Source organism: Globicephala melas, chromosome 4 (genome assembly GCF_963455315.2).
Source record: "Globicephala melas chromosome 4, mGloMel1.2, whole genome shotgun sequence".
NCBI classification, from domain to species: Eukaryota; Metazoa; Chordata; class Mammalia; order Artiodactyla; family Delphinidae; genus Globicephala; species Globicephala melas.
The window spans coordinates 45,087,198-45,099,544 of record NC_083317.1 but is presented as its reverse complement, the minus strand read 5'-3'; the positions used below and the strand labels follow the sequence as shown (position 1 = coordinate 45,099,544).

General features: G+C 32.9%; 1 protein-coding gene across 8 annotated transcripts in view; it reads right to left on the bottom strand.

Moving 5' to 3' along the window:
• The window catches only part of EPHA6 (EPH receptor A6), an 867,394-nt gene that overhangs the window by 359,715 nt on the left and 495,332 nt on the right, over positions 1-12,347 (bottom strand). For all 8 annotated transcript variants that reach the window (XM_060297939.1, XM_060297942.1, XM_060297943.1 and 5 more), the window contains one exon: positions 7,088-7,212. In XM_060297939.1, the coding sequence (XP_060153922.1) occupies positions 7,088-7,212 (125 nt within the window). The remainder of the gene's footprint in view (positions 1-7,087; positions 7,213-12,347) is intronic.

The following is a 12,347-nucleotide window of genomic DNA, read 5'->3' as shown; positions in this document are numbered from 1 at the left end:
ATGCAGAGAATAAATGAGATATGTTTCTGTACCTAAACAGTGGATAGAGGTAAGAGTAGCATTCGTGGAAGCAAACAGAAAATTCTCTTCCACTTTTGGGCAAACACCTAAGTGAAGGAAATACAACAGAAGAAAATAAGAAATGTATCTTGACAATTTTATATGGAAGGAGAGAAGGATTCTTTTCTTTTCCCGTTGATTATTTCTACAATAGTTGCTTCATATATTTTTAATCAAATAAAGATGCAGATTTACTGCTTATATATTTTAGGAAAAAAATAGTATTTATTGAATTGTTATCTTGGGGGAAAAACTACCCTGAGAAAGTAGAATAAGAGGGGAGAGAAGGAAGAAAGAGACTTATTGTGCAAAGTTTGTTGTTGAGAAGTATGAGACTTTTACAAAAGATACCAATGATTCAACCTCCTATCGAAAGAGACTACTTTAAGTCATCCCTGAGCGATGAAATTATTTCCCATAATGAAAAGCTTCCCACAAATCTCTTCACCTTTTTTCTTTAAAACAATACAGTGTTTTCATGACATGAAATTACATCTTTTATATAAACCTCATAGATACTCAATTCTATAATTGGTAGAGTAAGTGAAACAATGGCAAGTTAAACAAATTCAGAATTTTATAATTATTGACCATCTGTATATAAGAAATGTTTCCTTTCTTATAATGAAATTTCTTAAGCAAAATCTAAAAACTACTGACTGGTAAAAAAAAAAATTAATGAGAGAATTGTAAGGAAAAGACTTTACCATTCATAGGTCTTTAAATATTGGATGTAAGAATAATGAACTATTATGGAGGATTCATGTTTGCAAAATGAGCTACCAGTTGGTAATCAATGGAGCTGTACAACACCCTGGTGAGGAAGGTATATTTTATTGCTGCCATTTTATAGATGCAAAATGGGCAGCAGAGAGTAATGAAGAGAACCTAGAAAATCAGCATCAGCAGAAAGCACTGACTTTTCTGAGACATCCAATTGTGATGCAAGTAGGTGTTAACAACCACTTATTGCCTGGGTTATTTTGGTGAAGTTACTTAGGTTTCTTGTACCTTAGTTTCTTCATCTGTAAAGTGGGAAGGGTAATAGTACTTATTACAAAGCATTGTTATTGGAATTGAATTGCTTAATACATAAAAAACACTTTTAAAAGTATCTGGCATATAATTGGCCAACTATCGTTGCCTATGAATTATGAGCTATGTGCCTTTCTGAGTGCTAAGGATATGAACGTGGACAAAAGAAATCCCTGCCCTTGTGTGCTTACATTCTATTTATTAACAGAGCATTGTCTCAGCTGATGGATATCAGTGTGTGTCCGTCTTATGAACAGGTAGAAACAGGAAGTTCTCGGAGCTTTCTTTCTTTTTTTCTTAATTGTTAGGGGTAATTTCACAGTGGTTGGTAAGTTGTTTCAATTTCCTCTGAATGAGTTCTGAACAAAGAAAGGATTTTATTACTTTCTTTAGAATCTGACTGAAAGCAAACAGTGGTGTTAGGCACTGACTCAAGGTTGGGTGACAAAGACAAACAAGAAAAGATCTCCTTTATTCAGGGCCTTCCAAACTAGTGAGGGAGTCAGATACACACATAAATGACTCTAATCAAGACAGTCTTTGATAAATATAATAAAAGAACAAAGAAGCAAGAGAAAGAAAAGTGCTACGGGCAGAGGAACAAAGGAGAAGAAAAATTAAAAATGTGAAAACAAAGGGTAAAGAAAGGAGGTAGGAGCAGAGCTAAGGGAATGCTGTATTTGATGTTCAATGAGAGTTTTGATATTTAGTGACTGCAAGAGGGTCTGCAACATGTCGAAGGTGGAGACTGAGGGGTTGGGGACAGATGATGTCTTATTGACTTATTGAAATAACTTTCTAAGCCCAAGATGGAACCGCTCCCATCCAGAGTGCCAAGTCAGCAAACCAAAACTTTGATAATTTTTTGTCTCTGTAAAAGCTCTGGGATCAAAAACTCAGTATATCCACAGATGGCCAAGAAGCACATGAAAAGCTGCTCAACATCACTAATTATTAGAGAAATGCAAATCAAAACTACAATGAGGCACCACCTCACACCAGTCAGAATGGCCATCATTAAAAAGTCTACAAATAACAAATGCTGGAAAGGGTGTGGAAAACCGGAACCCTCCTACACTGTTGGTGGGAATGGAAGTTGGTGCAGCCACTATGGAAATCAGTATGGAGGCTCCTCAGAAAACTAAAAATTACCATGTGATCCAGCAATCCCACTCCTGGGCATATATCCAGAGAAAACTATAATCCAAAAAGATACATGCACCCCTATGTTCATAGCAGCACTATTCACAATAGCCAAAACATGGAAACAACCTAAATGTCCATTGACAGATGAATGGATAAAGAAGATGTGGTACATATATACAATGGAATATTACTTAGCCATAAAAAGAATGAAATAATGCCATTTGTAGCAACATGGATGTAACTAGAGATTATCATACTAAGTGAAGTAAGTCAGAAAGAGAAAGACAAATACCATAAGATGTCACTTACATATGGAATCTAAAATATGACACAAATGTCATATTTCTGCTATCTATGAAGCAGAAACAGACTTACAGACATAGAGAACAGATTTGTGGTTGCCAAGGGGGGCTGGTGGGGGAGGGATGGACTGGGAGTTTGGGGTTAGTAGATGCAAACTACTACACATAGAACGGATGGACAACAAGGTCCTACTGTAAAGCACAGGGAACTACATTAAATGTCCTGGGATAAACCATAACAGAAAACAATACAAAAAAGATTGTATATATATGTATAACTGAGTCACTTTGCTATACAGCAGAATTAACACAACATTGTAAATCAACTATACTTCAATTAAAAAAAAAACACACAGTATATCCAGTTACCCAGTCCCCAAATGGCCAAGCCAGCTCTGGGCTCTATACTTCTTTCCTTGTTCATTCTCACCCTAAACAAGGTTAACTGTGCGGCTCCAGCCAATCAGATATTTTCTCTTTTTCTCTCCCTTGTTCTTTATTCCTTGTGCTATAAAAGCTCCCTGCCTTCCGGCCCACTTGGCACTTCCTGAAAGGAGACCATCCACTTCATGAAGTGTTATATAAAGTGTGTATCACCTAAATTGTCTTCATGGTTTTTAACAGTTCCCTCATTATGAGGAGGCTCTACTTTGAAGAAAAGCATTGTTAGTAAGTAAATACAAAATATAAACTTTTTTGGTAACATACGTGACTTTCTTCATTATTTTAAGTGACTTTTCATATTCAAACTATATTCATGTGAGTTTAAAAAAATAAAATACTTTTTGAGTATGAAAAGAGAAAACCAAGAATTGGGGGAGTATAATTAACTGAATAGAGAGCATCTAATTAATTATAACCCACAAGCAATATATTTTCTTCTTCATAGCCCTCTCATCACACACACACACACACACACACACACACACACACACACATAGAAACAAAAGACAATCATAGCAGGGTTTTAATTTTTATATATAATTATGATGTGAAGATTATTCCCTGTGATGTATTTTTTAAAATGTGTGTATGTATTTAATTTTAGTATACATAAATTCTTTGAAAGATAGTATAACATATCTATATAACTGTACAAACACAAACATAGCAGCATTTGCAAACAGCTAAAAATGGAAGAGATGATCTTTCTGGACCCTTATTTTACAGATGAGAAAACACGCCTAAGAAAGTTAAGGTCTGAGCCAAACTCAAATTTTTGAACATTTACGCCAATGCCTTTTTCTAAGCAAAGGTCACTGGTAACAACAATATGTGTTTGACCTCAGATATTTGTAGACACTTCACATTCTAAGCAGCTTAACTTCTCTCCTGATTTACAGAATAATGATCCTAACACAATAACTTAATGAAACAGCATGGATTCCTCAGAGAATGGAGGAATATTGATCATTTGTGTATTAATTAAGTTTAGCAATATACTATATCTTTGATTGAAAGGAAATGTAAAGTTTAAATGCCATAAATTAAAGACTGAGGCGCCAATATTAAAGACTGAGGAGACTGTGGATATCATAATGAGCCAAGGAGTAAAATTCTCTCCTAGCTCTCTGAGCATTGAGGTGCCTTAGTTATTAGTTGGTGTGCCATGAGATCTACTTGGATCACCTTTACCTGTTCCTGCTCCCACCCCCTAGCTTCTATGTGTTTTGCATTTAAAGGCTTGTACCTACCATCTACTTTAGACACCTAAACTTGGGCAACTGGAGCCACAGTGGAGAACCAGATGTGCCTATGACTTTTTCCTGAATACCACATGTATATGTCCATTCAGGCCTGTGGTCAATGACTGACTGGAGCCTGAGTATGGAAGCTCAGCTTCTTTGTCTCCATACGATGAACTCTGAGACGTAATTTAGACTCCAGAGCTCCCCTGCTCACTCTGAGTTTGATTTGCATCTTCCTTCATAGTCCTGCCTCCCCATTGTCTTACCAGTTCTCCTGGGAGGGTTCTTCATTAATCACTTACACACGAATTCCCATCTCAGGGTCTGCCTTTGGGCAACTTGATCTAGGACAGCTACCAAAGCTATTTAGGATCTATCCATCCATCCATCCATCCATCCATCCATCCATCCATCCATCTTTATCTATATTTGCTACCTCGCTCTCTCTCTTACCTCCATCTATGTACTTCCACCCCTCATCCCATTCTAACCCAACAGGTAACACCTAAAACAGCATATTTCCATTCCATATTCTGTATGTTAATATAACCACACAAAAATATACATAGATGGGGGAATATTTGTGTTCCCAAAATAGGAGCATTTGTACATGTACTGCTTTGTATTTTGCTTTTCCTACTGAACTATATTTAGATTCCTAATAAAGAAATTAGCACTTTTAACTAAGAGTTCTATTGTAGGTTTCCCTAGTTATAAGCTTTATAAAAATAATTCTTGGGAGGAGAAACTGTATTATAGATATAGATAGATATATAAAAGGTACAGCAAGAATCTGAAGTCATAGTTGGGAAAAGTTTTAATGTTGTCAGTCATTTTATGCTTTCTCTCAGAGGTTTGATATTCTAACATCTTGATTGATTGCCTACACATTATGTATTTATGTATGAAGATATCATAATTTTTATTTAGTTTGTACATAATTCCCATGCTATTGTGCTCTGATTCTATATTGAACTATATAATATGCCAAATATTTCCCTAATGCTTTCTTAAATGATATTTAATACTGACTTCATACACTCTTCATCTTCAGGTCTGTTCAGAATTAATCTTTACAACCCACTAGAAGAGTTGATATCTTTATTTCCATTTTACAAATGTGAAGTCTGAGACATAGGGAGATTAATAGACTTTTTCCTGACCACAAGCATAATGAGAGTCAGAGTCAGTACATGAATTAGGAATCCTTTGCTTCCAACTCCATGTTTAATCCATTAGCACTGGATCACTGCCATTTTCTTACAAAATAAACTCCTTCGTAACATTATTTATTCTATCATTCAAACGTGGATATTATGTCAATGACCATCTTTCAGAATATGATTAATTTATAAAGTTTTGACTGGATTAATGTGGTTCTCTTTTTATGGAATCGGTGTAGTTTTTCTTTAATTGGAAATATTGCAAGTTATTTTCATCTTCAAACATATGAAGTAAAAATGACAATAGAATAAGAGTGATTTTCTGCATATGAAATATAACCTTTATAAAACACAGAGAAATATTTTTTATTCTGAAAAGTTGCTTAAAAATATGTGTGCATTGCTTTTTAAATACTCTGAATTTTTGAGTACATGAAGATATATTTAAACGAGTGGATGGAAAATACGTATATTTTTGTGACACGATGCTACGGGTTGTAACATTTGAAAGAACAGCCCAACAGGATTTCTGAGCACATGCTGGCTAGACCAATGTGCAGAATCTATAAGCCAATTAAACCAAGTCAATTCCTCCTTTCTTAGACTACGGATTTATCCATGTCAGTTAATAATAATGACAGTTTTCATTGACTACATAATTCTGAAATTACTAGATACAGTCATGCAACTGAGTTACTTCTCCCCTTTTCAAAATTACATTTGCTCAGAATTAGCAGAATAGAAAAATAAAGACTTCTATTTCTCTTCTTGCCCTATGTTTCTCCATAGGAAACCTAAATTTATTTGTGATGTTCCTTTGCTTCTTGTAAGTTACAGAAACACAAGTTCTTTCTTATTTTAATATACCACTGGGAATTACATATAGTTTTTACATTATAATTTTTTAAATGTAATGCTCACTTTATCAATATTCCAGGGTAGTATCAGTCCAATGGGACATATTATCAGAATTGACAATATGTTCTGCTATAATATCTATAGGACAATATCGTAATAGTGAGGGATGGAGGGAAAAGCATAAAGAAAGAATGTATATGAATACCATAAAACTGAGTAAGTATATAATTTGGGAAAATATAGTAACTGAGAACAATTTTAAATGACAGAAATGGAAATTAACATTAAAAGTTGATTTATTAACCATATTTATCTTGCTAACTTATAAAATAAATCAGCTGACCTGAATGTAAAGAAAAATTTTAATTCATCAGCTATTTCCATTTAAACCTTAAATCATACTTTCCAAATTTTAGCAGACTGTAACTTTAAACTCATTAGCAAAGGATATGGCCTACACGAAATTGCTTTAGATTATGGTAATTCCATTTTACTATTTCTTCCCAAGTGAGTTTTAGAAACAATGTTATGTCAATTAAACTGTAAGTTGAAGGAGTTACAACTTTCTATTGTAAAACTCCCTAGAGTAAGTGAAGGTAGAGATGAACATCTTGTGTCTTCTACTTTAATCTGACATAAAACAAGACAAATTAATTAAGAAATTATAAGCACAATAGTATATTGGAGAGTATTCAAAGACATAGTAGGTATGAAGTTAGGCCGAAAAAGAATAGCTTTTAAAGTAAAATAATATTGTATAACAACATGTTTAGTATATACATATATGCATATATATGTATATGTAGATTTTTAGGAAGCTCCAAATAAGACCTACTTTCTCATAGTACTTGATCTCGTAGTCCAGTATGGGTCCATTGGAAAAAGCAGGTGCTTGCCATGATATGGCAATGCTATTTTGGGATGCCCAGTCCTTCCTTACCATACCTATCAGGGAAGGTGCTGAAAGGAAAGAAAATAACTGAGAATTAATTGGCAGGAATCATTCTCCATAATCCTTTCTTTAATATTTTGTCTTCTAAGGAAAACACAATTCCTGTTGAAGAGGACATTAGTTACTGATGTCAGAGTAATATGATAGGATCTCCTTTATTCAATCCAAATAAAATATTAAAATATATTTAGAAACATTATTAAGGAACATAGGAAAGACTCAGATAGTCCACGAATAAGGACCAGAACTCATCATCTCTGGTTTTGTTAGAGGACAACAATTTTTCTTAAACTGGCTTTGGTTTGGGGCTACAACTTGAAGTACAATAGACTTGACTTCTATATTTAATCAAATCTAAGTCTGCTATAGAAAATTCTCTGCAATTACAAGATCATTTATAGACTTTCCTTCAAGACCTGGTACTTTATAAAGTCTTAGTACTTTATAGAAGTTTATATCACAAACTTCGTAACTACAGTGAATTTTTGCTTATCAATGTGAGGATTATTTCTTTTGCATGGTTTCTATGACATTTGAATAAAACCGAAATATTTAATTTCTGAAGTTCATTTTCACAATCATGTCTATCTTCTTTTTCTATATAACATTGTTTTAACAATCTAATCCTAACCTAAAGTAATCTTGTGTTAAACTTCAAAATTTACCTAGAATGTATATACTGCAGGTTCTTTTATCTAACAAAATACTTCTCATTTTTAAATATTCTAATTACTTATAAAAGGAGTTTTTTACATAGAAGTTAAAACTCACTCTTAAAAATACAAATTAAATATACTGAGATACCATTTCTCATCTATTAGATTGGTAAAAAATCCAAAAATTTGACACCAGGCTCTGGGCTAGGCTATGGGGAAAAGCACTTTAATACATTGTTGGTGTAAAGGCAAAATGGCACAATCCTTATAAAGGGAAATTTAAGGCAAATTATATATTCATTTATGCTTTGGTTTTTGGGACTCTATCTGAAAGAAACACTGCAGAAATACAAAGTGACATATTTATAAGACTACTCACTGAGATTTATTTGTAAAGATTGGAAACAATTTAAATGCCCATCAATAAGGGACTGATTGAAAAAACTACACTACATCCACCAGAGAATTATGAAATTGTAAAAAGGAATTGAGACCATATATAAATACTAGAATGGAGTTATTTCAGGATATATTTTTAAGTGAAGAAAGTGAGATGGAGAAAAATGTATAAAAAACAATGTAAGGATAAACCTAGAATAAAAACGAATAATAATGGTTACCCTTAGAGGGTGGGAGGCAAAAGGATGGACACTACAGGGTGAGAAGCAAAACATCTCTGAATATATCTTCCCCTGAAGAGTTACTTTGGAACCCTGTAAATATTTTAAATAATTAAAAAACAAATTAACGTTTAAAAGAGCAATCTCAAAAAATCAGTAGAAAGAAACCTGTGTATTGAGTTGAAAGTATAGCCTTCAAGAGGAACTACTTAAAATGACATTAAAACACAGTAACTTAACTTACATACCAATAGAACATATTTTAAGTACTAAAAAAACTGCAAAAAATATTGAACTGTTTTTAGTAATGATATTGTTAGTGGTACTACTGGTATTGTAATTCTGAATATGTGTGTGTGTGTGTGTGTGTGTGTGTGTGTGTATTGAGGGATAAATCAAATGAGTAATTTTGTTGGTGTTATTGAGAACTAGGATTTTTTTCCTATGGGAAAAAAGGAGATACAGATGCCAGACCAATGAAGGTAAGTAAAAACCCTATACCAGTAAACTCGAATTAGAAGTTTCATTATGAACTCATGATATCTTTCCAGTTCATTTTCAGAAATCCATTCAAATGTACCAATTGCAGTTGAAAATAGGATTTGAAAAAATTGATTCTCTATGATCAAGATGAAAATTCTTTAAATTTATAAGAAAGACTCAAGTATTAAATGTGGTAATTTACTTCCCAATGTTGCCTTTGTATCTTAAGGATAAACTATTCAGTATTTTCTTAAATTTGTGAGAATGACAAGTTTGGTTCTCCTAAGGAATTAAGTACTTTAGAAAGCATATTTAAAACTCTTTCCAGCTGTTCAGTGACAGCACTATTGCTGGATTAAGATATATTCTTAAAATGAGTGATAATTATAGAAATTTATAAGAAACAGAAGTTTGTGCCATGAGCTAAAATAGAAATGGGTAATATGATAAATAAGAAAGTGTTCTGATAATTCACTATTTAAATTGAGTCATATTCACTGCTAATAAATTACCATTAATAAATTTATCCCTGTTGAAAAATGCATTAATGTTCTTGAATTATAGTATAATAATGTATTAAATGGTGCTTTATGGAAAAATTGTAACTTTAAAGTGAATAAAACAAATTAGAATTTGATTAAAGTATATCAGTTTCTTACAATTTTTGAAAATGTCCTTTTCATGTATACAATCTTATAGCTTATTTTTCAGTTTAATGTACAATATCACAAAGCAATATTACCAGTGTATTACTTTTTGCCTCATAATTATTTAGCACTCAAGGTCAAATGATATAATCCTTGCAAAACTTATAAGAAATTCAGTTAGGTTAAAATGGTTAAAATCTAGGTACTATCTTTTCTATTTCCATTTCTCCAATGGTAAATTAATTGTACAGACACATCACCTAAATTATATGAATCCTCTTCTATACTTTTATAAAAGAGAAATAAAGAATCTATTCCCTAACTACATAGATTCTTCACTTACACATGGACTTCAGGGTCTAAGATCTATGAAAATCCTAAAATTTCTTCACTTTTGCACATTCCTTTCATATGTAAACATCCACGTTTTACATAGTTGTTAAATATACTTAATTCTAGATAATTCTATTTTAAACCATATATTCTTATCCCTATTCCATACTTTAATATAGTTTCTATAATTTTTACTTCAATGGCTAAAATATTCAATTATACTGATACTTTATCAAGTCACTCCTCTAATGTTGGGTGTTGAAGTTTCCAACGTTGTCCTGTTAGAGTTCTGACGTTTTATGCACAAATTTTTGTGCATAAATTTTGATTTTGTTAAATTATTTTATAGAGAAAATTGCTTTATATAATTTGGATTTTGTGTCATACTATTATTACCATATTGCTTTTGAAAAAAGCTGTATCAATATACACTAAGCACGCATTTTAAACTCTTAATGAGTTTGAAAGCAGAGGATGTGGGAAACAATTAATAGGTCAATAAAACCCAAATGCTGCATTTTATATTTTCAGAGAAGAAAAACACTATACAGAATTTCATTTTAAAATAAGGTTTCAATGCATGAAACCTAAAGCATTTGTTTTGAATATATTTAATGAATTTGTCTTAATAATTCAAGTTTACATAGCATCTGAATTTGGCATATTGTGAAAACACTGTAGTGCCAACTGATATAAAGCAGAAAATACGTTTATTCCTCCACATGAGAAAAACTGATTTTAGGACACAAAAGGGCAACTAATTGATCTTTACTTCTGATTCTAAAAAGTCAGAGAAGGAGAGAAATAGTCAGGGAAATAATATCTTCTGGAGTTTGTCAGATCAGAGGCTAACTGAAAGACCTGAAGACTCAAGCGATGTTTCCTGAGTAAGAATTATGTGTTCAGTATAGCCTTCAGCAGAACTGTATTCCTGATATACATCTTTTCTTAAACTTTCAAAAATCTTAGCTTTGACCTTCAGCATAAATGATTGTTGAACAGATTACCACATTCTTGAAAATGCTTTTAACACAAACCTTTTTGATTACTACATTTTCTGAATCTCAAATAGTCTACCAAAAACTGTGTAACAAAAATTGAAAATAAAAGTACGAAGTGGACTTAGTTAGCAAAAGAGATCTTATGCACACTCAGAAAAGCTTTGTTTTCTTATGCTTACGTGGAGATATCTGAAGAAACAGTGAATTTTTCTAGTTAGTTAATTATTTTGCTCCTAATTAAGAGTTAATCAATTTTTATTAAACGTTTACTTTATACCATGTATGTTATCTTATTTCATTCTCATAAATCTATGGGAAGGAGACTGTCTCCACTTTAAAGATGAGGACACTGAGGTTCAGAGAAGTGAGCAATTGTTTAATGACAAGATGTGAAGGCCAATTTTGACATTAACTCAAAAAAATGTCAAGGTTATTTCTTGAAAATTTAAAATATCAAACACTAAAACTACAGTTCAAAATCACACTGTGGATTATCACAAATATGTCTTATTTTGAGCACGTAATCAAGACTTATGCCATGGGTCATGAGATGATGTGTTTTCCTAAAGATCTATCAAATGTTGCTAATTCTCAGTCATCTACTAAGCATAGTGGGCATATGAAGGTTTATAAATCGGGATAGCCTGTGTGCATGAGTGTGTGTGTGTTTAGATGAGAAACAGAGAAATTGGGGGAAGGGGAGAGAGAGAGCGAGCGAGTGCACACTCTTATGCACATGTGTTTGTGACAATGAAAATCTTAAGTAACAGAATCGTAATATTAGAACAGACCTTACAAGCCATTTAATACATTTCTTTTCAGCAATGCAGAAAACCCTTCAATGCACCGCTGATAGCTGAGTATCCACTTCTTAATTCAGCAGTTGCACTAAAGTGTATACTTCTTCACAAAGCTATCCATTCTATTTTTTTGTTAACATCTTTATTGGAGTATAATTGCTTTACAATGGTGTGTTAGTTTCTGCTTTATAACAAAGTGAATCAGCTATACATATATCCCCATATATCCTCCCTCTTGCAACTCCCTTCCACCCTCCCTAACCCAACCCTCTAGATGGTCACAGAGCACAAAGCTGATCTCCCTGTTCTATGCGGCTGCTTCCAACAGCTATCTATTTTACATTTGGTAGTGTATATATGTCCATGCCACTCTCTCACTTCGTCCCAACTTATCCTTCCCCCTCCCTGTGTCCTCAAGTCCATTCTCTACGTCTGCATCTTTCATCTTTATTCCTATCCTGCCCCTAGGTTCTTCAGAACGACTTTTTTTTCTTTTTTTTAGATTCCATATATATGTGTTAGCATATAGTATTTCTCTTTCTGGCTTACTGCACTCTGTATGCCAGACTCTAGGTCCATCCACTGCTCTACAAATAACTCAAT